General features: G+C 37.1%; 1 protein-coding gene across 1 annotated transcript in view; it reads right to left on the bottom strand.

Annotated features, from left to right (window-relative positions):
- Window positions 1–26,143, bottom strand: part of CLSTN2 (calsyntenin 2) — a 225,056-nt gene that overhangs the window by 53,578 nt on the left and 145,335 nt on the right. The window contains exons 6-8 of the mRNA XM_086618608.1: window positions 12,917–13,102; window positions 7,187–7,435; window positions 6,470–6,591 (exon numbers count right to left, since the gene is read on the bottom strand). Coding sequence (XP_086474734.1) covers window positions 6,470–6,591; window positions 7,187–7,435; window positions 12,917–13,102 — 557 coding nt within the window. The remainder of the gene's footprint in view (window positions 1–6,469; window positions 6,592–7,186; window positions 7,436–12,916; window positions 13,103–26,143) is intronic.

Here is a 26,143-nt window from a genome sequence, read left to right as displayed (position 1 = left end):
ATTATAATAAACCCATCACAGTCAGAAAAATGAGAAAACTCTAAAACGCAGAATACAAAGACAGAGAAACATGTCCAAATAATTTCAAGCAAATGCCAACAGATAAATTATAAAATATTTTCCGCAGGCAGCTTGGTTGCTCCTTAAGGGTTATAGAAATTTTACAGAAGCACAGAGCAGTCACTGTACTTCGCATCAGGCTGGACTGTAGAAATCAGAAATGCACAAAACCATGCCAATTTACAGGGAATACTTCAGAGCTGGCCCAAAGGAATTTTTGTATGTCATACAGCAAGTTCTTGCCAGTCACCCTGATTTGTTTGTCAAGATTTTGTTATCAGCAGTGATATTGCAGTTGCATTAAAAATATGTATTAAAAAAGCTTCTTTCAATTGGAGTCTCAAAGAATATTTTTGGCATTTATCAGCACTGCTGACTCATCCTTTTGCTAGCAAAAGCTGCTTTGAAGCAAGATGCTGAAGAAAAATTTATCAAAAAAGCATTTAAAGACAGAAACTGGTAAACTGTGTCAGAACAGACAGGGCTGTAATGTAAGATACTTGGGGTGCCATGGATGCTGCAAAGACTCTTGAGTCCTGAAATTATTTCATCTCTGTTGCAGGACTAGCATGATTCATTTTTCTTTTATCTCTTACTGGCTTTGTCAGAAAACACCTAACTTACTTCTTTCTGTAGTTTTATTAAAGATGTACGCATAGAGTGGTGCAGGTCTGCACACGAATTTGTAAAATAAGTGATTAAGAATATAAGAAACTCTTTAGACCTTCAAGTAAAAATGAACAACTAAACTCCATCATAAAAAAAAAAAGTTAACTTTCAACAGGGGATCATGTTGGAAAGTATGGGACTGACAAGCCTCAGGTCTTTTATCTAGTGGTGAAATTCAGTGCGTAGAGAGGATGAATCTTGCGCCATCCTCTCTCTTCTGTGTACCCTTAACTCTCTAGGATTGAGAATACTATGTACTTTCCATAAATATTCACTCATTTTCTTTCTGAGCCTCTTAAGAAGGCCACTAGGGCTTTCATAATGTCAATGACTGTCTTCTCAAAACTAGATGTACACAACTAACCATTTTCTAAAAATCCAGCATATAAGAACAACTTTCACTCATAAATGCTGTAATTTAATGGAAATAGCTAAATTAACTAAGAAAAGGTGCAGATACCAAAGCCCTTTCATTTTCTCCTGTTATCATGTAACATACATTTCTTCATAAGTCACTTCCTGCTCTATCATGTTGTTGAACAGGAGCTTATTTTAAGAAGTGAATGGGAATGAAGGGCTTGACTGGGCAAGACTGTTTTCTACAGGTAGAAGACCCTACTGTGTGTGGTCAGTGAAGTGGTTAAATGCAAATGGAGGCCTTGCCTTGATCCTTCGTCATCTAGGTGCACACACAGAGACAGAACGCATCGTCTTCAGGTTTATCTAAACCTCTTTCTCTAGTTCCTATTATGAAAGTAATTGTTTGGGGTTTTTCCACAATGAAAAGCACTGCAGGCTTATTTTGGATTGTTCAAAGCAATTTATCTCACCTTAGAAAAGAAACAATAACTTTCCGCGTGTTTATCTATTTTTTGCTGACTTAGAATGACACCAGATCATGCAGTGCATTCCCTGTTTTTTAAGGAGATCAATACCAATTTTGCCTGGGGGCTGGAAGACTATTTTTGGGATGATAACATGGGTATAAAACAGAAATAATTTCCCATTGTGAATAAAAACAAGTACATGAAAAAAATGTTCATCCCTGGCTAAGATCCCTTCTCCCACTCAAAAAAAGCATTCCTATTCTGTTAATGTAGGGGAAGGAAAAATACCTCTTGGCTTGACTACCCTCAATATAAGCATGAAAAAAGTAACATCTATGATGAACTGAGTGTGAAAGACACTGTGCGTTGTCCTATTTAATGTTATGTTTTCCGTTGTCACCAAAGGCTTGAATGCCTTAGTTCATTATTCAGACTATTATTTTGATTTGTTCTGTGTGTGTGATACAGAAAAGAACAGTTAAAACGGACAGAAATTGGGTGAGAGAGTTCGCACCCATCCCATAATCCAGTTATTCTCTGTGCACAAGAGGAGGATGTACAATCTGATCATTTTCTTAAAACCAGTCACACATCCATAAGAGAAGCACATAGGCATATTAGCATCCCAATAGAAGGGAATCCTAAAATTAATCATCACAGTTTTCTAAGAAAAACAAAGAAACAGTTTTTATATTTCATATGTTACTTTTAGATGGTCCAAATTTATATTGTGGCTGCCTAAATCATTCACTTAAACCCACACCTACGTTCTCACCCAGCTGAGACAATTAGAAGATGATTTAAGTGTCTTTTACTGACTTCGGTGACAAAATGTTTGTAATAGGTGCTGAGGTTTAAAGCGCGTCTTTAAGTATGAGAAAACAAATGATAAAAATGTTGACAAACACATTAGGATACTCAATTTAAACCTTTGTATGAGAAACTCAGAAAAAAAGATCATGATTCTGAGACAAAGGAAACACCTGCACTTCCAAGGAAATAGGAACAAGTAAACGGAAGGAACCACCTCTATCTGGGCATCTATTGCAGTTGTTTGGGAAAATCATGCAGTTTTTATTAGCCAGCACACATTACAGACTTGACACTATTTTTTTTTTTTACCATGGCTCTTTCCATATCTTTTCTCCCAGAGTACTACTACTAATGGATTCTCTCACAACTAAGAGACTAAATTTCCAAAAGGATGAGAGCGGGGGAAAATACCAAACTATATAAATTTCTTTTTTTCCTATGTTTCTTATAGGTAACAAGTATACCTTCAATTTAAAGTGTTACCTCTGGGTATCAGCGCTTTTTGCAGACATGTTAATGTCATGTGTTGGCAGTTCAACACTAAAGGCCCAGGGTGATGCCACTCTCAGGTCATGCATGCCCAGCACAATAAACAAAAAGTTACCCTAGCAAAGTACATCAGTTGCAATGTAAACAATAGGGCTAAATACACTGAAAGCCATAGTGCAAATAAATCCTTACGTCTATGAACTAACTTAAAGACACAACCTTCCCAGAGCGAACGTGACAGCCACTGCGTGAAGGTTTCAGACACTTGCTCTGCGTGACAGCCATGCTGCTGTGCTGTATCACAAGGCTTCAGACACACGGCTCAGGTGTTGCTATATAAAACGTTACGTGACTCCTTGTAGTCAGCCAGGAACGGAGTCTGCAACTGTGCACCACCCACCCGCCACAGAAACAACATCTAGAAAATGAAATTAAATTTGGAATGACAATACATTCACATTCTTGGTCAGTGCCTTGGAAGAATGAGTCGTCTTGTGGACTAGGTAGAGCCCAAAGCAGCTGGTATAATAAATTTTACAACTCTGCAGTAAGAATGATAAATGATTTCACTAGTTTATGCTTCACTCTATTCCAAGGTCTCTAGATTCCTCTTAGCAAAAACAAGCTGTGGATTGTTGTTGCAATCATAAAGCAAGCTCAGCAGTAAAGTACTCTGCCACATTTATTCTGCTATGGCTGCACTTGGTACCAACTCTTGAACTGTCTTCCAGAGTCATATATGCAATGCCACCTACAGCATCCCATATCACAGTGCAGTGCAGGCAGTGAAAAACTGCACAACAGTTAGAGACAGCTTCATTCTCACACTTTTCTTAAAAAACCCAAGGAATTTGAGGATATGCCACTAGAGAATGAACAGTTCTGAAGATGAGATTTCCAGAGGTATTTCAGTATCTAAATAGGCAAATAATCACCAGGTAGGATTTTCAGAAGTATCTGGAGTACTTCAACTACTTTTGAAAATCTAGTCCTAGCTTCTTTTCATATTGAGATCCAGAGGAGCCCATAGTAGGATGCTAACTTGCTTTTTGATGTGGTTTTAAAATATCCTATGTTTTCTAAGGTAGACCATTCTAGGCAGATAGCTAAAAGCTGGCATAATTTTACTACTTTGAAGTGAAAGTTTCTGACTGCCTTGTCTTCAAAACCATGCAAGTTCCTTACCAGCCCATTATTCACATATGTTTTATTTTCAGTTTAAATTTACCATATTGACCAGATGAAGCACTGAAGAAGAGGTAAAGAAGCAATCTTTACTAGGTCCCTTCATGACAAAACTTCCAAAAGTATCACCATGACAATATAAATTAATCATCATGGAGTCTGGTCACACAACCCGTGACAAATCTTATTTATACTTTAATCTTACATTCCTTTTCAGCTAGAAAGAGCAGTTGAAAATATACCATGGAAATCAGTTGACAGTAGCTGAACGAAAGGAAATGAATGATGTGACCTAAAATATCTTTTCTATCTCTAGTTTCCATCATGTAGGAGTTTTCAATAGTAGTTAGGAACGTGTTCCCTTCAGTGCCCAACTGCAGCTCAACTTTTCTGTAGTGCTACAACTTGGGAGCATATTTTAGATTACACAAATTATCATTGGCAGACAATTAAATATACAGTTTAGAATTAAACAGCAGAAATTAAAAGAGTGTCGAGCACTACTTTTGACTGCATTTAGTATATGCTTACTGAGATGGCTTCAACAAAATAACTTCTCTCCAGAAACATAACTCAGACTACAATCAATTGAACCTCAAAACCTCTCCAAGGACTTATTCAGTCATCTCTAGTTGAAATCTTTGTGTTCTTCTAGGATTTACATGACAAACAATGAGTGCCTGTCACCAGATACTTGGGATTCTACTTAAATGTCAGCTGAAGATGTGAGAAGTTGTCTGCTGGTGCAACTCCCCTATGTGTATTAGTTTCAGAAAAAATCTGTAGACTTACCCAAGGTATTCTTTATCCCTGGTTAGAGAAAAAATACCCCTTGCACTTAACTAGTTAGATACACACACTCTTAGCATATTGTTTTGAAAAGATGCACCCTCAAATACATACAGATTTCCCAAATCAACAGACCATCCAGAAGCAGATTTCTGAAATAAGCAGCACTTTCTGCAAGGAAATAATAGGGTCAAAGTAGAAGTATAAAGAGTGTATGTTGCTCATCAAGATCATGGATGCTAATCAAATTCCAGTGCAAGGCTAATCACACACAAAAATTTGCTTGATATTAAAAAAAAAGTAGTTCAGGATATACTGTCTTTTTGTGATATAAGAAAGAAAAAAATAACTGGTAAGATGTTAGCATTCCTGTACTTGCAGTTTCTGCCATTTTTCCCATCTATTTTTTGAGTATAGAAATTATGTGAAAAAGTAGAGTAAGAATAAAGTAATTGAAGATGGCAATACAGATGAAAAAGTTCTTTCACACAATCAAATACACCCCCCATCAATGGAAAATTATCTTTGACAGTACGTTTTTCCAGTAATTTGTCACAGCTAAATTACAAGAGTTACAAACAAATTTCATTTACTGAGAGGACATTGGTCCTTTCTCACTGTAAGGATATAGAAGTCGATTGTGTTCAACTTTCAAAGTCAAAATATTTTGCATAAACTTTGCATTATCATTAATTTAGATGCTTAGTATACAGTTTAGAAATACAAATCCATCTTCAGCACTCAGAATAGCATTATCTGAGGTGACATCAGTTACTCATGACTTCAACATGATTTCATGTAAATTTACCCTTTCTAGACACTGTAAGATTTCATATCAAGTCCAGCAGAAACTGATTCCAAACTGGCTAACAGAAATGAAAAGCAAGCGCTATGATCATCACATCGTTTCTTACCACATTCTTCTCATCATGACAAAGATCATCTTTTTATACGTGTTTTGATGGAGAATTAGAAAAGTAGCCATTCCTATATCTACATTTTCAATGTCATAGTTTGGACTCAAAGACATGAAAAAAATTGCTTTGAGAAAATACTACTTTGCTGAAGTCTGTCTTCTTTCACCCAAATGATTCTTATCCTGCTTAGAATTAATAAATCTATGAAAGGCAACTCTTATCTCTTTAATAATTTCCTTGCAATATACTCTTCATAATAAGTAGAAATTACACACAGCACAGCAGATGAAAGTAAAATTCTACAGATTACATTTACAATATATTACAAATACCTTTCTGTGTGTCAGCATACTCTTTATTGAAAGGGCTTCCATTCTTTCCACTGTGCTGATAAAGTAGGGGTTTTTTAAATGATAAGTGGAAAACTTCTAGGGAACTATATGCAATGTCATGTCTCTATCCATTGCCAAAGGATATAAGCCTCTACTTACTGTTTAAAATGACTCAATTAAACAACCTACTTGTATTAAATGACTCAACCACGTTAACTCATCTATCCCTTTTATGTGGATCCCAATTAGATCGTAACAGTTGCAAGTTGCAATATAATTACAGACTACCAATTTCCCAAAGCAGTTCTGCTGGGACTTGGGTTGTTCTCGTGTTATTTCTAAAGGAGACAAAGAGAAGGGTGGGTCACAAAAAGAAAACCACAAGTACCTGATCCAGTTTCCAGTGGAACTCGGCAGGACGAAAGGTGTCAGCCTGATCAAAGTCTTTGCGCAACAGAAACACCAGCCGGCAGTTGTGCACGTACAGGGCATAGTGATGTCGGTTCATCTCTGCGAGGAAGGACCAATGAGATCAGTGATCTGAACTATCATCCACACTTTTGTTTAGCTGAATGTCTTTCAAAGCAATATACACCTCAAAGACAAAAACCAACCAAATGAAAAAATCCCAGAAGGACTGACTTTTCTCAATATCATGGATCATTATGGTTCTCAGAGAAGCCACATATGGTAAGCATCTTCCCAAATTATACCATATTAGTTTTGTTTATGAAAGTGTTATGTCCAAACTAAGAAAAACAATTCAAATCAATGTTTAATCTAACAAGTTTCAATGAAGAATCAGAACTTTTTCTCCCAATCTAAACAAAACTTTAAAAAATAAACCTAATATAATTATTTTATCAACCGATTTCTATAAATTCCTACAGATGGGTTCACAGAGATTATCCAGGAAGAGAACCAGTGCTTGAAACTTAGGTAGACATCAGTCCCTTCAAGAAGCTATAAAATCAGCAATGCTTAGAGTGGCACTATCCCAGCTTAGTAACTGTTTTTTCAGATCAAATTAACTGAGGAGAGATGGTAACTCTCTACTAACTTTGTTATGCCCTTTGTCAAACATTTTTTGCATGCACAAATTCACCTGTCTTGTCAGAGTTGCAGAGAATAGTCTCCTTCTCAGCTCTTAATCCTGGACTGGGTCCATGTTTCATCCACAGAGTGATGGTGAATTGATCAGTTAAATTCTTTGGGACTATTCCATCTGGAATTTTGGCTCCTTGCTTTCCATCAAATTTAAAAATCATGTCATTGTTATCCATAAGAAGCCCAGCTGTCCAGTTAGTTGTTGCACTGGGAGATGGTAACAGGTCAATGGCACCTGAGGAAGCTCCTGCAAATGATATATAATGAATAATGTGATGAGAGACTAATGAAAAAGCTGTGAAGATTAATTTAATATAGGCCAGGGGTTTGATTCACACTCTTTAGATTATTTTTACTACCTAAATGGTCCTGCTAGCTTCACTGCAAATCACATACACATTATGTAATAATGACCATAGCAAGCCAGTAAGAGTTCTCTACATTAAACGTATTGCACAGAAAACTACAGAAAGATATTTTAAAGTTATCTATCTTGAAACTTCTCATTATTTTCTAAAATTCATTTATGACATTTCTTCAGTTATTTCAGAACTGCAAAGATTAAAACTGCTAAGACTAAAACCAAATTCTCTGCACCCAACTGGGAAGATTTACATCTTTCCTCCCTGACAGCATGGAGATATATAGTATGTGGGGATGATGTGTTGCAAAACACAGTACAGTGGGGATAAATGTAGGAAGAGTCTTTTAATGTCCAGTAGATAGACATCAATAGTCCCAATAATGTTGGTATGAATGTCCATACGTACAGAGCATTCACCCTAAAACAGATAATACCACGTTAATGCCAGCTTCTGGCAGATACATGATGGTCGTAACTCCACGTGTTCTCTAATGATAGATCTAAGACTTTTAAGTGGTACTCACAATTTCGATTGGCCCCCTGCCCCCCAACCTAAAAACAAATCATTAGCAAAGTGGTCTCCAGCTACACAGTATCTGTTTGTCAGAATTAACTGGGTGGGGAAACAAAACAGAAATGGAAAACACTGTGGTTCCAAGATCTGATAAAACAGCACAATTCTTTACAGCTCTGTGTTTTCTTACAGGTTAACCATTGTCAGACCCTTTAGAAGCATGTAATGAGCCACTCAGAGCCTTTACTTAGCTGGTGAAAGATGGCATTTCGCAGAAAGTAGGCCTGCCAGAGGAAAAAGCACAAACAATCTTTGTATTCTTGTTGATGCTTCGTCAATTAAGAATATAGTGAACAAATGACAGCTCAATAAAAAATTCCAAACTAGTATGATATCCCACCCTTGTTCAGCGTCTCAGGAGAGAAAAAAGATCCCAACTTCCTGCAGAAGTGTACAATTTAAAGCCAAGAATTTGTGGAAATGTATCCCATGGATTTTTTAAAAAGTATTATAGTAACGATATGAAAACATTCATATCATTTGATAACTGAATTTCTCAGACAATTCTCCAAAATTTATTACTGTAAAATGAGATTATTTTGAAGTGATAGCAATATCAAACCTAACACCTACACGTTTAGAATTTGAGCACAGAGACAGACTGTATTTATGTTATAAATTCTAGTTCTGGATACTACACCACACTGCATTGCTTAATACACAGATGTTATCAACAGGAACACATCAAACTCAATTTACCCAGATGGCACAATTTATGATAAACTTTATTTCTTTTTTAATTCAAGTTGTTGAAAAATAAAATTACTTGCACAGGAAATAAGTGAAACCATAATTTTCTCAATCAATTTCCTTTTATGTTAATTTTTATGGTTATTTTTTCAACTTACAGAAGGAACAGAAATTGCTTGCACCATGGTGCATATGAAAGGAAACGTGCTTTTAAACGGGCACATGCTTACACTAGGTCAATTATGGGCTCAGAGAAGCAGCTTCATCCCTCCCTCACTCTATTTACTCTGGCCATACAAATTTGGAAAGTTCTACTTTTACCACTAGAAAGAATCTGTGGGAAAACTCCAAAATGGAAGTGCCTCATATTGCTTGTTAAACTCTGATTCGGTGAAATGCTCAAGTAAACTACCTTATTTTCCCAACTTAAGGCCAGGTTTGTGTAAGAGCATTTGGGTAATCAGTACCAAGCTCAACAGGTACTACTTTATCTGTCCATATTTTTATGGAGATATATGGGTTACTTTGGAACCTCATCCTGTTAGCATGTGTTAATCCTGCCCTGAGATCAACTATTGGATTACGTGCTTCGGAGATTTAGCTGAAAGCAATCATACTGTTTCGATCCTAATAAATCCAACTAGCATCCCAAGCTGCTCAGCCATGTACATACACAGACCCGAAGCAACACAAACAGGATATATCTGGAGGTGTTCCCAGAAAAGTCTTATCATGCTACTGGATCAGTGCCCTTCCAAAATGTAGCGGCTGATGCCCTTTTCTTCTAAAATGCTTCCACAATAATGCAGGAGCCACTGCATTAAGCATGGTTTTGGACTGAGACCCCTGAGATACCCCTTGCATACAAAAGTGCGTGTTTTCCAAGCAACTTACATAGCTGATCTCACCTCTTCTCCCCTCCCTGCATGTTCGTGCTGCAAACTTTGTGCCAGGATAAGCACATTCTGATGCTGCTGCTGAATTGGACCAGACTGCTGGCTCAGCTGGAAGCTAACCATCCAAATCAAACCAAGCTCAAATTATTACTTTTCAAACAGACCAACAACTTTCTTTGAGCCTCCTGCAAAGCTACACAATCCCGGGTCAAGGAGAGAGGGCAGGATCTACCTTCTTCGCTGAAGCACAGCCTTGAATCTGATACTTAGTGTTTACACATTTCAGCTTCCCATCTGCCATATGTGAGAACTAGCAATCCCATTATTTTCTAATTTATCTACATTTAGAGGGAAAGAAGACAGCACCATCGTCACCTTTCCACCATATTCTAGGCTCCTTAACTTTTTTTTTTTAGTGAGATTTATTCTGGATATGTTTTTGCAGCCTAAATTGTGTCTTTTAAACATTCTTTATTTTTTTATTATTGTCTGATGTCAAGGTGAAAAAATACTTACTAAAATGCTTTGAGGCACAACACTAATAACTCCTTGGCTTTAAAATTACTCCAGCGTAATTTAATCATTTAAACTGCCCACTTTGACCAAAGTGAGTACAAATCACTGGGTTATTGAAAGCAGTCTTAAACCATCAGTCATATAAAAAATTAATTTTAATTCACTATCTTTAGCATCTGAATTCTCTAGATTTCTGACAGATAAATGAAGAAACGAGCACTGGATTTATAAAATAGGTCCTTAATTCTAGAGAGATGATCTTGCATTTTATACAGCACAGATGAATATTTGTCTGTTCTGCGCTAAGTTCCGCGCTCTCTCCAATCGCACAGTGCTCTACTGGCAGAAAAAAATTCAGGCTTTTCTTCCTTTTCAAAGCATTTATTCATCCAACCATTAGATACAATAAGGTCACTTCTGGGAGAAAACTGATTTCCATAAATAATTTAACCTGCTTCCATAAGAGTTCTGTCTACCTTAAGGATGGTAATAAATACTAAATACAAAAGTGTAAGCCAGTCCAAATGCATTTCTGATGTAAAGTTCATTGTCATTTACAACCTTTTTATCAAAGTCCTATTACAAGTTTCTACCCTACCTGTTTTTCTCTATGAAGATATGGAAACCTTGGACAAAAAAATACTCTTTCAGCAGTGAAAATTTTTCCCCTTTTTACATATACTTTTTACATTGTATCTATTTTCTCAAGTGTTTTACGTTCTGGTCCTTCCAGCATGTGCTGAGTAAAAACTGGAAACTCAGCAGCAATGTTAGACAGCACATCTGTCCCGTGTCTCAAAGGCTGCCTGCAACTGCTACAATGGCATTGACAGACCCGCTGAAATGTTTTTGATCATTCTGCTCTTCACCACCTTCGGCCTACGCATGGTGCAGACAATGAAGTAAGATTGGACGAGTATTGGGAAACATCTAGTTCGTTCAGGAGACAAAGACAGACTTGAAATTCTCTTTTTGGGTGCTGAAGTGTCAGCAGGTAAGGTAGTCAAGCCACACTGCAAACTGAACCCCTTAGACTTCCCACAACCTTTCTCAACTAAGGAATGCTACACCAGCAGAAGGCGCCTACTTTCAGTCCTACACTTAAAATGACCACACCATCGGATATAGTTGCTATTAGTGTTTTATGTCAATGTAACCATTTGGTGGTTTAGATCTTGTACGTACTGATCTGCTCTGAGCCATTGTGCCATTTGCAGTTTGGGTCTGTAACAGGCATAAAACAATGTTCTTTTTGCTGCCAATACACGTTCTTAGAGGAGGCAGAAGTACCTGACCTTAGCTAGAACATATTTATTCTTATTAAAAGCAAGTATTTTATGAAATCAAGTCTCGTATAGGTCACATAGCCTTGCTCAACCTCTCAGCTTTAATGTCAGTAACATGATGAAGATGCATACTGTAGGCAGATGGGTTTTATCCTGCTTTTCTAGGATCTCGGTTGGATAAAGATACAGGACTAAAATTATGATTGTTTCTGTAACCTTAACTAAGCAATTTGCAGATTGAAAATATTCAGATTTTATGAGAATACTACTACTCCCACTCACCTCAACCTCACTTTCCCAATCTCCACAGGGAATTGGTAAGCGTAACTACAAACTGTTTTTCCCTGGGAATTGGCTTTCCATTTTTAATAATTTAGGAGCACTGGCTGAAAATTCTCATTTACACAGTTATTTCTTAAAGGTTAATGTATTAATCTTAATGTATCTGCAACACTTGTGTGGTTATCAAAGCAAACATAAGCCATACACCAGAGCAGCCCAAACCAAAATCCATGCATTTAAATGGAAAAAAAAATTGTACATTTGCTACTGTAGCTCAGATAGGAGCCAGGTAGAGAGACATTTTGGAGAAGATGAGAATCAATGTTTCATACCATCAGGGCTTCATATGAGGACTCTAAGCAGACAGGATTTTAGAGGAGGAGGAGACAGAAGATCTCAAAAAGGAAAAGATAACTGGCTTAATGTGTGGCCATTTTTTTTGCCATATACATAATCTTAAAGTCACAAAAATACAGCAGTATCATCAAGTATTTAATCTACCTTTCAAAATTAATTTGTATCTTTTAGATCAAGTTATCAAAAAGAAGAAAAAGGGGAGAAAATAATTAAGAAACCTTTCCTCACCAGGACACCTCTTTTCTGAAATTCATGTTTCTTAAATGTTTTTGCTGAAATGATTGTCCCAAATGTTTCTTTACTTTTTGTTTGTTTTCACTTTGGCACAGTACTTAGCAGCAGAACAGAAAGCTGAGTGAGGAAGACTGAAACACAGGATGGATATTCAATTCTCACCAAAGCCTACGGCCTTCCCATGATGGCAAATCTTTACCTGAAATCTCACTACACTGTCGCATCAGTATTAGTAGCAGAGGGAAGAACGAGTGAGAAAGAGTGGAATGAGGAAAGAGAAAAAACAGAGAAGGGAAGAGGAGCAGGAAAGAAAAAAGTTAAAGCAGAGAGAAGGTATGAAAAAGAGTGAAAACAAATGGAAAATAATGGAGGACCAGCCCAGTATCACCACTCCCTTAATTTTCATTGCTACAATCCAAAATGAACCAGCTGAGCTAAATGCATGTATCACATGCTTACAGGTCACAAGGAACTGGTGCTTTATCTGAAAAAAAACTATTATTATATCAGCTGAAAGCCACATCCATACCACACAATTTCTGCAGAGATTCTTCTGAGTACGTTTCACGATCACAGCCCTTTCCAATGTAATTCGTCTGTAATTCAATGGTGGTATGTATTGAGGAAACTGGTCCATCACACGTTTCTAGATGAATGCTGGGAAACAAAGGTATGCTGCCAGAACCAGGCTTGTATTCAATCCGTTTGTTCCAGTCTGGAAAAAAAAAACAACAACAACAAAAAGATCTAAGAGTGATTAAAAAAGGGAAAGGTGTTATATAATTTTAAATTACATAGTTCTCTCAAAGGTCACTGTCTAATACAAAAATAAAAGCTTTTGAACATGGCATCAATAAGTTAGCATCCTAAAAAAATTGAATCTTGCCCTTCTTTGTAAAAAAGTGTCAGACTGAGTCAAGTAATACTACTGCTGCTAGACTCACACAAGCACGAGCTACATACATATCCTGACAAGAGGTGCTAATTGGTGTCAGTCTGGATCTCCAACGTCCATGTCCCTGTGACAGACTACAAACTAGCTCTACAGGGATGAGGCTGTCTGCTACACTGAATTTGGTGAGATTTCATAGTTCTGTGATACACAACAAGTACCTCCAATAACCAGGCTACAGACGTCAGTCTCACTGGACTGTGACCAAAAGCTAATATAGCACATTTGTAGTGCCACTTCTTGTCTTCGAATGTCTGACTAATTTTGTGAAGTACTAACGACAGAAAGTACTCACGTTTTCAGCCAGATCTGACTAATCTGCGGTTTTGCTTATGCAGATGTCTCTCAGCCCACAACATTTAAACAATCACCTGCTTTAGGCAGCCACCTGGACATGCCATGCATACCACTATGCTTCTCAACTGAAGCATTTCATTAAAAAATCCAATTACTTATAGTGTTTGCAACCTGCTTCAGAGAAAACCCAAACAAGCAGCATTAATTAAAAACTTGTATTTCAGCCGTCTTTACAGTTCATATTTTCACAGAATCACAGAATGGTTTGGGTTGGAGAGGACCTTCAAACATCAATTATTCCAAGCCCCTGCCATAGGCAGGGACATGTTCCACTAGATCAGGTTGCTCAAAGCCCCATCCAACCTGACCTTGAAGATTCCAGTGATGGGGCATCGTCACCTTTTCTGGGCAACCTGTTCCAGTGTCTCACTATCCTTATAGTAAAGAATTTCTTCCTTATATCCAATCTAAATCTACCCTCTCAGTTTAAAACTGTTACTTCTGTCCTGCCTCTACAGGCCTCGGTAAAAAGTTTCTCTCTGTCTTTCTTACAAGCCCACTTTGTATTGAAAGGCTTAAGTCAGATCTCCCCAGAGCCTTCTCTTCTCCAGGCAGAACGACTTCAGCTCTCTCAGCCCCTCTTCATAGGAGAGGTGCTCCAGCCATTTGGCCAGTTTCGTGGTCCTCTTCCTCCTCATTGCTCTAACAGGTTCATATCTCTCTACATCTTAGCCAGCTCCAGTGAAGTTACCACGCTAATAATAAATAAGAATGCAACATTCATTCAGAGATGCAAATAGTTCATTATTTTGAAGTCACAAAATTATTCAGCTCTGCTACCTGATGTGTACATCTGAGTATCTGTAAAATTTGTCTGAAGAAGTACTCTTGCACACACAGTTGATGTTTCTCTGACTTTCTTTAGTCCTAGGTAAAAGAGGACTCCATAAATGCGAAAATTCTATGTCCTGACAGTCAATGAAATCTCTTAAAGCAAATGGACAGAGTCATCTTTTCAAAATATCAGTGGAAGGAAAACTGATAATATATATACACACATATATGCAATTAGTAGGTGGAAAAGTTTGATGTTTTTCAACAGACCTCACTTTCAGAAAGCCTGAAAAAAGGTGCTCTCTCCCACCTTCTTAAACTGGTGGAAAATCTGGAAGCCCATGCAAACATTTTGAAATGTAGAGCAATCATTAGTCCAGACAAAGGAGACAGGATGCTGACAGTCACTGGTCTGCATTTCAAAATTGTCAGATTTTCTTCATGACTTTTAATCTAAATGGTAATCACGTAACATGTTGTTCTCAAGGAAGTTGAGACTTCATGAAATGTTCTGAAAGTATGGTTAGTATCTATTTTTAATAAAATCTTGTACATCACTGACTAAAAGACAACTATGACTACCTTATTGCCTGTGTACACATCAGCTGAGTTGCTATTTCAGTAGCAATTTTCAGGTAGTAAAATTCAGCACATTCATTCCATCTTAAGTTAGATTTGATGTGCAGTATTGCATAATTTGCCTGCAATTGTCAACTTAAACAGTTCCCTCAGAAATTCAAGGGATCATATAAGGTACACCATTACAATAACAGATTTCAGTTCCATATCTATTCCATATCCATTTTTCAAATGGAACAAGAGCAGCATATTCTTTCAGATACTCAAGGTAAAAACAAAATAATTTGCTGTTTTGTATACAAGCCAGTAATATATGAATTATTGATCTTTATAGTCTCTTATTCACTAGTTAAAACATTATATTCCTCTACCCAAAAGGAAAAATAAAGTCTCATATGTATCTGAGACATTTCTGACTATTTCAGCAGCTTTCAGGTTTCAGCCACATTTTCATTTCTCAGCTATAGCAAATTAACCAGCACTCATGCAAAATATTCATTAGTATATGGGAGATGTGTCTGAATTATTAACTGTAACATATCTGCAGCTGCACACTCCCCTCCAGTTACATGAAGAATGTCTTATAAAAAACACACTATATAAAACGCCACTACTCACAAGGAAGAATAACGGAAGACCTCTGCTTCTGCCACATCAGTGTCCTTTGGATTGGAAGAGGTGTTTCATTTCACAGTATTACCTTTCAACTTGGCAGGAATGGTAATTTGTACCCAGAGACCATAAGCCCTCAACGCTCTAAATCACTCGCATTTATCTCAGCTCTAAATTGTAAAATACCAACTAGACTTGAACTACTGTCTTTGTACCTTGGTCCCCTGCAGCGTCATAGACCAATCCTCATCCTAAATCCCACGAGCACTTCTTTCACTGACTTAGTGCAGATTTTGGAATTCTGCCAAGGAGCCCCTCTCCGTGCAGAAGGCATTCCTAGGCAGGCACGCAGAAATACTGGAGTATGATACAATGCTGGGATAGCAGGTCAGTCCTTAAAGGTAGCAATAGCTCTGATACAAATCAACTAGCTTATTTATGTAGTACCTGCCCCTGCAGCATTTCAACATCCCAGAGGTGTTGAAGCCAGGGCCAGCACCCTCGGTACCTCACCACCACTAAAGTTAGTAATGCTGGAAAGTGCACAGAGTTAGAAGCAGCAACAAAAAGTGGTGGCAGTAGGAAGAGCTTACTGTGAGAAAAACCCAAGTCTTTCATTTAATTTCCAATGTACTGAAGATCGTTATTTTTCTTCCTCCCAAAATAACAACCTGTACTGGACACATTCAAAAGATCAGCACCTTCCCCTCAGGAATGTGGTGGCACTTTTTCAGTTCCTCTAGAACTGACTCAGAAGAGTCTTATGTAACCTGAGCCTACAAAAGCCTCTGAATTTCACATATTTAAAAACTGTATCTTAAAACATGGCTCATGTCTAGTGTTATGTAAATAGTCAAAAGAGATATAATCCCAACTGAAGTGGTAGGTTGCACTAGATTAAACTAAACCAACATGGTTCCTCCTTTGACATAAACAGTCATGCAACAATACCACATTATGGTGCAAACTTAGAAAGGTAAGCACTGTCTCCCCAGTAAGGGGGGAAGACTAATCCCATAGGAAAAGTTTGAATAAAACGAGTCTTATTTAGTCCTGCAGAAGACAGCCTCTGTTTGTTTTTTTTTTAATTCAACAGGCCTTTGCTTGCCACTTGTGGTATAAAGCTCTTCCAGACAATGTAAGACAGCCCAGCTGGATTATACCTACAACATAACAACGTTACAGTGTAAACATCCCAATGTCAAGTTTGTGGTTCAGATTTCATCAATTATAAAACAGCTATGTAGACTTGGATCTCGATCTCTAAGCTACTCAAACTGTTCCAAGATTAAAATGGATCAAATTTCAGTGATGGTTTGAACCTTTAGAAGTATTTCTCAGTGCACTAAATAAATTTTCCTTTTAACAGAAGGATAATGTAAAGACTTTCCTTAAGTTTTGTACACAACTCTCCTTCCTTCAGAGGAGGTGAAGGACCCGAATGACCTGATTCATGTCTCTCCCTACGTGTGTGGCCATGAACTTTGATTCCACCTCACGACATTAGAAATGACAGCAAGGTAATTAAAGACAATTGCAACACAACTCCTACTATGCCAGTGAAATGCAGAACTTCTCTCATGTTGGACTGAAGACGTGCATCCTGGCAGCTAAATGTAAGATAAAATTTATGTAGTGCTCTTAGTGAGTCTCTGCAACGTCTCTGCATAATAGCTGGAGCATAAGCCTCCCAGAGCAATGTAATTGTTAGATCTTCTATTTTCTCTACAGCATCTTCACATCTGTCCTATCTATGTCGGCTGGATATTTGGCTAAAGGTTATTCTGCTGCCTTTTTTTTTCCCTGCCTTTTTCTAACTTACACACTTCACAGCTTTGCTGAAGTATATTTTTAATTAAATATTTTCCTCTCTACTACTTCGAAAACCTGACTCAATCTAGAATAAATAAAAAATTCAGTATATACAAAGCATTTCGAACAAGATCAGAAAAGTCTCTCTAGTTTTTCCAAAAGTACACTTATTTTCATGATTTATGAAACTCCCTGAGTCTTAAAAGCAGCAGTCAGCAGCTCTATATGCTGTACAATGATATTTGGAAGAGCAGTGCACTGGCCTCACAAAACTACGATTTTCTTTCAACACCACGAACTTACTGGAAAGCGCACGTGTTGCCAGAGTATCATATGCTGCAGCCACCTCAGTAAATACCTGCTGTACCCTCAGGCATTCTCTACATGCAAAAGATCAATGACCACAAGGCACTTCCAGAACATACATACTTTGGTATTTGAATTTCTACTTTCCACTAAAAATAGAAGATTTTATAGCGAAACAAGCACAGAGTAACAATTCCTGCATATTTTCTCTTGGGCAGCATTCTCTCTATATTTATGGGCTTATAAATTGTGTCAATCTGAAAAAAAAAAAAAAAAAAAAACCACAAAAGATTTCAAAGGATTTTAATTTCCCATTTGGAAAAAAAACAAAACCCCAAGACACACAAAGCAATCACCTTGTCTGTTCTGCTCCCCTGTTGCCTGATTAACCCTCCTCAAAACTTCTGAAAAAGGAAAAATTTTACTTGCAAAAAAGCAAATCTCAGCCTTGCAGCAGACCTTTCGATAAATTCTGAATGCTGTTTCCTGACACAGATTACAGGTGAACAAAACTGAATTCACATCATTATTTTAATTTTAAAGTATCATCCCTATGCCTTGCCATCTCAGAAAGAAAGTCTAGCAGTGCATATATGCCTGGCCCTTTCTTAAACGCCTTTGTTTCTGTGAAGATCCTGAACTACATGAAATAACCAGGTCTGTTCAGGTCGTCTAAGCAGCTTCCCACTTGTGAAATCGATGATTTTACAAAGGAGTGAATTTGGTAGGATGTCCCCTAGTTAAATGGCCACAAATTGGCTAGTAAACATCAGCAGAACACTTCCTCCGGGATCCATCAATGTCACTGTGTGCTGCCCAGAATATAATTTGCTAAAAACAATTTCCTAAGTTTTAAAGGGTCAAGAAGTCACCACTGACAGGAAAAAATGCTTTTTCTCTTGAGAACCAAGTACGGAGCTTTATAATGGTTGCCACAACTCCTACCGCTGCTAGCAGACAGGTATTGTGCTAAGGAAGTTTGGTAGAAACTATGCCAAAAAGGAAACAACATTTCAATCTCATCTAGGATCATGTTTCTTCTGTGTGTTTAATAACAGATATAAATACCATTTAGGATATTTTTTATTAAATGGTATTTTGTTCTATTTTTAAATTAACATACATGTGTATGTAACATACATATGTACATACACATACATACACATGTATACATAAAATACAAATGTTTTTAACCAACATTGTAAAATAACTTTTAAAGTTCTGTTCATTTCTTTTTTTAAGGGAGAAAAGGCTGTTTCACATCCAGCACCATTAGTTGTATTACAAAATAAAAAAACCCACCGTAATAAACATTTCTAGGTTTAACAGCTATTCTAACAAGCTAGTAACATACAAATGACAGGACTGCTAAATCTGACGCCACATACAAATTTAAGCATGTTAAATATGATGATCTAGTGAAAAGTGTCCCTGCCCATGGCAGCAGGGTTGGAACTAGATGATCTTTAAGGTCCCCTTCCAACTCAAACCATTCTATGATCTTAAGATTCTATGAGTGATTTGTTAAGAAAATGATAATCAGAAAGTCTGACCACAGCAAAGAGAAGACTCAAACTAAAGCCCTGCTAAGGCACGATGGTTTGCTAAGAGATTTGAATGCAGATCTCCTAAGCACAAAGAAACATCCACATACACCTTCTCTTTCTGCAGCATGATGATAGTTTAAAAAACAACAAAAAAGAACAAGACAGAAACTTGGACTACTGCAGGACTGTGGTGAAGTCTGCTGCTGCAGGAGTTAGTGAACCATAATGGAATAGCAGTTGTGCCTGAACTAGTGAGCTGAATACTCAAGTGATAAAACCCCAAGCCCTAATGGTGCCTAATTATGCAAAACAAACATATAAGAATCTGAAAACTAGGAAACAACAGCATAGGTTGAACTATTATTTGTTGAGAGATTTGACTAATTTGAATAACAATAGGTGTTTCCTGCAGCAAACTGGGTGTCAGAGCCCCAGGTGTGCTAATAAGCCCTAATGAGCCTCCGTAAGCCTTACCTGGCCTCCATTCCCACCCATGGGCCAGGAGCTCTATTTAAGCTCAGCCACAGACTTCAGTCCTGGTCTGACCTATGATGCTGTATGGGTGTTGGTCTCTACCTCAGCCACAGCTCTGCCCATAGGGTCCCTTTATCTAGAAGTCCATCCATGGACTGGCTTTCTGGCTTGACAGCCTGGCCTTATCCCTGTGTCCAGTGACCTGATCCTAACTCTCATCTATGGATCAACTTCTTGGGACCTGCCTCCTCACCATGAACACGCCTGAGGAAAGTCTGCAACTTTTAAGCCCATGGTGTAAGAATATGTGAAAGTTTTTACATGCAAAGGAAAAAAAAAATCATAGGGAAAAACATTAAACCTCACTGGACATCCTGTAGTGCTTTAACTTTTGAGCAGAGGAAATGTTAATGGAACCACCAGCTGTCAGCTGCATCTCAGAGAGAAGAAATTTCTCAATGATATGATAATTGCCTCAGTGAAGCTCATGGAGAACTTGCAGTGAAAATTAAAAAAAGGAAAGACTTTTTTGTACTTGTAAATGTAGAAAGGTGAACAAAGGAGTGAACTTCCACAGAGGCATATGCAAATAAGAATCTACCTACATAGGTCTAAAATGAATGGTTTCTTGCATCCATTAAGGTGGAAAAGACAGGCTTTCATATTTCAATTGTAGCATATATACAGAACTGCCTAAAGAGAGGGCAGCAATGGGTTGCTCTGAAAATGTAAAGTTCATGGTACACAGGGAAGTAACTAGTAAAGATCCCTGTGAATCTGCCTTGGGATTGTTATTTGATATTTCCATTAACGGTCTTGGCACAAAACCAGGACGCATTAATTACTTCTGCTAGTGACAAAACTGGAAGGCAATTCTACATTGGAAGTCAATATAGAAAGAGGATATCCCAAGTACAGAATAAGATGATGTTGAGAATCAGTGTTATAGAAATATTGCTTTGTAGTAATGATACAAAGTGCCAGTTCATGCTCAGGAACTTCAGCAAACTGGTGAGTCATCACTGAAAAACGACACATGGAAAAAGAGATGATTCCACTAAGTCAATAGCAGCATGTCCATGAGCCACCAGGCAAAAGAAAGCCTTGGAATATATAAAGCACTGTGTTTCCAGTAAGAGGCTATAGTAAAAAGAAACATTTGAAATCACTGTATCTGGAGCGTTCAGGAAAGACATATTTAGCTGTAATGCATACACAGAATTTGCTGAGGAAAGGAGAGCATACCTTAAAAATTTGACTGAAATAGGTACGTGCACGAGAAGAATAGAAATCTATTTATACATATTGCAGAAAATATTTGGGCCTCAAATTATTCCTGAAGACTAGGAATATTATTCTCATAAGCAAGGTTTCTGTACTTGACCACCTTCCTCCAAATAACCAATTGCTTTAGTAATCATACTGCTCCTTGTTAAAAGCACTGACAGCTCAAAAGCCAATACAGTTTTGGTTTTCCTCTGTAATTGGATTTTACTAGAAAGCCCACATGAATACCATTCCAAGAAATCACTCAGCATCTACTGGAAACAGAATCCATGAAGTATGTTGACTCAGAAGTGATCTAGGATCTCTCTGCTACTAAAAGAGAAGGTCCTGCCCTTCTCTGAAGAAAAGAAAGATTGTATTTCAGCAGGAAAAGCGAGCTGATCTGTCCTGAACATGGCCTCTGAATGACTATTAAGCATTGAAGAGGTGGCAAGAATGGGTCTTTTGGTGGTAGCAAAGCCCAGGTCACTCTAGTGAGCCCTACATGCCTTAAAAAAGAACTAACATACAGTATCTTTGATACATTAACTACTCTTATTAAATATTTTTATAACCTATTAGGTAAATAAACAAAGAGAAGATTTTATTGCAAAACTATTTTTCAGCAAACTAAGTTGAAAGTCATTGACTTTTTAAGAATGTCTTTTTTTTTTTTAAGATGAATTTTAAAGGAACAACTTCCTTATTTTAAAGGAACAACTTCCTCAGGTAATTAGGTTAAGTGTGTATATGGCTTCATAGGACTTGAAGATAAGTGTAGGAAAACTTTTTAAATTAGCAAAATACTTCAGGCTGGATGCTGTGAAATCCTGTTTTCTAATCAAAGTCCTAATTTTCTCTTAAACTGGAGGTTAGTGAGCATTGCTTATGCAAGGGCCACATTAAATTTGGCAGGGAAAAAATTAAGTCCTCTTTGGTCAGAGGAGACAATGATGTGAATTAATTTTTGGACTGTTGTCTTTGCTACCTACTTATCTACCCCAGAAACACATTCAGCCTTCCCTGTTTGTTTCAGAAAAGGCAGAGTCCTCTGACACTTTCTTGGAGTATTCAGCTGACTGGTTTAGAGGAGCTTTTTTGGTTTATGCCTTAATAACTACTTCCTGTGTGAAATCAATTGCATTTTAGGGAACAACTTGACTTTTGGTTTAATTGAGCAGACCTCTAGCAGTCTCAAAATGCACTTTAAGTTTTGGGGACATGATTCTGCCCTTCCTTTTTTGAGGCTAAGCTCCTCTTTATTTTCTCCCCATGTAGTATATCATTCACCAGAGAGCTTGGTACAGGAATAATTGTTTTCAACTCTCTGCTATCTTGCACCTTTCAGCATATTGTTTTATATTTTATTTCCATTTGTTATCCCACTAGAGGGGACAGTAACTTCTTCAGCTTTATAAAGACTGTTCCTAAAAGTAGCAGAAACAAGAAAAGACAGTATTACGGTACCATAAAGGAAATATAGTCTACATTACAGATTTTTGACTCTCCTATTTCACCTCATATTTTTTTTTAAGAAAATACTATGTGGATATTTAGTACTGTGTTGCCACAAGTCTGCCTACCCTGCTTTGAATTAAGGCAGAAGACTTTACAGAAATCAGTATTTGTGACATTAAAACTACTGTAGTGAAAAGAACCACACTGGAAGTGAATCTACAGGAAGAAGTGTAGTGTCTGCTCTGCGGCCACAGAATTGAAACAAAGGAAGAGCCCTGGAGGAACGGGCAAAACCCCAGGGAACTTGCTGAAGATAACAGAGTTTTTCTTCACATGGAAACCTACTAACTGTGTTGAAAAAAAAATTTAAACAAAAATTAGAAATATCTTTAACTGCACATCTACCCATTATGGTGTCAGAAATACTATCATGTAGCTTTATAAAGGAGTCTCTTTACTTACTCAGCAGTAAGTGATTACTCCATTGTTTGAAAAAAAAGGAAATAACACACAGACAGCATGAAGAGAATTTGTAGCATGTAAAATCTGTAGATGTAAAAGTCAGTTGACAAAGCTCACTAATGAGAATTTCCAATTAAAATAACTGATTAGGAATTAATTCAGTTCATTGATTAACATTTTCAGCTTGCTTAGGATACTAGTAACATTTCAGAGTGGTCTGCTCAGAATGGTTTGATTTCAGTTTGGGTCAAGTTTGTTTCTAAAGTAGCCCCTTAATAGAGCGGAGACTTGTTGTTTGCTGGCAACGTCTGTGTGGGAATGCTTGCTGATCGTATATTAATGTCCATCTTCGAAGAGCAGGGAAGTAGCTCCTAGATCTAATGAAGACTTAAATGCTATAAGCTCAAGGGAATATTGTTTAAAGGATAGCAACTTGGCTTGTTGAGTCTTATTTGCTCTGCTATACATGTCAGTGATGTTGGCCTCTAGAAACACAAATAATTTGGTGCATTGTTTTAAGCAAACCTATGCTTCCCTGTCCCACCTCAGCACAATGGAGGTTATTTGAAAAGCATCTGCATTGAAACTATTTGCACTGAAATTTTAACACCAAATTTGCATTAGATTACTACGATCTCTATTCACGATAGTCACAGAAAGAACTGCACAATATTTGGGATTACTAAAGCCAGTAACTTTCTAATGGCCAATGCTATAAATTCAAATTCCAAGTATTTATTTGTTCAAGCTAACACTGAAGAACGAGAAAAAACATCATATATTTTGGCAACTTCTATATTATAACCAAAGGCTCAGAATATTAATCTTTTCTGTCAAGCACAACATTATTGTACCTCCCTTAGTCATCCAAAGTTTCAAATGTATCATTATTTCAAAGAAGATGGAGCATGCCTGCTGGCTGCCTCTTTGTGAGGAGGTCACAGAGTGACAGAGAAGAAAGAACACTATAAATATCTTCCATTCCCAGTCTCCAGATTTCCTCTTCAAGTACTAGAACACTATTAGTAAATTTTGCTTATTTGATTTTTTAGCAAGAGTCAATTTTTACAGATACTGGCTGAAAGTGGAAAACAACATCATCTATGTGATTATGTTCACCTTTAAAAACAAGCAGGCGCAAAAAAATCTCATTGAGAGATATGTAGAAATTTCTGGAAGTATTATGTTGCAGCTCATTTTCAAATTATAATTAATGACTTAGTAATTAAGAACTGAAGTCATACCTACTCGATTGTTTACCTAAAGACCTTATACCCTGCGTAGGAAAATATTATCCATATGCGCTTTGTGCCATCTGACCTGGAGACACGCCAATGAAGTGAAGCTGTCACCTGTTTGACAGATGGAAGGGTACAATTCCACATGGATGGCACGGACTGCGCTAGAGCAGAACATATCGAGCGATTTCATATTTCTACCTTGCCTATGATAAAGACCCATCACAAAACTTTATCAGATCAGAAGGGAAAAATAATATTTGTGCAAAATTGTCACCGAAATAAACAAAAAGCCCAAATTCAAGCATAACAACTGCTATCAAAGCATATCCTTTCCTATCTGAGATGCTTTAGACAAACTGCTTTAAACTTTCTTATGTATTGCATTCTTTTTTTAAGAGTTGTTGCTTTATATACATGCTATTTTTTCTGTTTTCTCACCATGACACTAAAAATAATAAGTTGGCAGCCTCTAATATTAAATACCTAGTTTTAACCCAAACCATCAGCCACATAAACCTCTGACTTCTAGAACAGAAGAAAAAAAAATTTGCATGCTTAAAATAACAATAGCTGAATTCCTGCTTTTCATTAAAAACTTAAATACCTTGTGAACATTTCACATAAACTAAGATAAACAATGCATCAAAAAAAAAACCCCACAAACCTTATTTGAGGTTGTTTGTTACTTTTACTGGCTACCTGGTGTCTATACCCACCCAATGGGACCAGCAATGACCATCTGTCCTACAATTGTTGCTTGAACTACGAAATACATATGAAAATATTGGGCAATATAAACATTCCATTAGTAAAGTATCTGCAAAAATCATTCAATCAATAAAATACCTACATGGAAATAATATCGAAATTTAAAAAAAAAATCCAGAATTGCACCCATTTTAATACAAATTTCAAGCTAATTTAGGAGTATTTAGTTTACTTGAGATCACTCCAAAAAATGGAAACAGAACATTTCTACAGTGTAAAGAGACTGTATTGCTTTTATAGAATAAATAATGAGGTTTTGAACAATAAGATCAGTTAAAAAAGGTGGAAACAGTTGATAGGTTATTGTTTTTAAAAAAAATAATATGCTCTTCAAAATACTTAGGTGGCTGGGAACTCACAAATCCCTGAAAAATTAAAATGTGGTTCTGCTCTAAGTGAGGACTGTGAAAATGGAATCACAATTATGCACCCATTTCATTACAAGGTCCTCTAGGCCAAAACTTCTCATTTTACAAAGAAAATCTTTTTTACTTCTAAATGTCAGTTTGCAAATTTACGTTGAAGTACAATAGCCAAAGTGATTTTTTTCCTTCTCAATCATTCTCTTTAAAAATTACAATTATGAAGGTCAGGTTAGTCCTTAATGACATCTGCAAAATGTGGTTACATCTGTTTGGTTTGTCCCTAACCCAGTCCTCATCTTCATCTTAATTCCATATAATTTGTGGCATATCTATCTTCCTAGTACATTGCAAACCGTGTTTTTCTCCGTTTTAGACAGAGTAGACTGCAGATCCTTACAACCTTTTTAGAAAATCAATTCCTACTGAAATGTCTCAATATGAAGACAGCAATGAGGATAAAAAATGCCTTTCACTCCCACGGCCAGTTGAGTGTGCTTTGGCTCATGCGTACATGCACAAGAAAGCCAATTCTGTACCTGGAACAAGATAATCAGAACAACTCTGGCACACATGGGAAAAGTACCCTGTCATGGTGGCTTCAAAAATTTTATTTAAAGGAGGAGTAGGAGAAAGGTAAATGATAAGCCTTTTTTTTAACCTTTTAGTATATTCAGACTGAACGGTAAGATAGCTTATTAGAATAGAAATTTGCCTTTTTTCTTTTTTCTAATCTGTTCTTTGTTCTGACTGGAGAAGAAACACAGCAAATGTAAACAAGTATGG

Source organism: Tauraco erythrolophus, chromosome 11 (assembly GCF_009769465.1).
Source record: "Tauraco erythrolophus isolate bTauEry1 chromosome 11, bTauEry1.pri, whole genome shotgun sequence".
NCBI classification, from domain to species: Eukaryota; Metazoa; Chordata; class Aves; order Musophagiformes; family Musophagidae; genus Tauraco; species Tauraco erythrolophus.
Note: the sequence above shows the minus strand (reverse complement) of the source record. Positions and strands in the feature narration are given on the sequence as shown.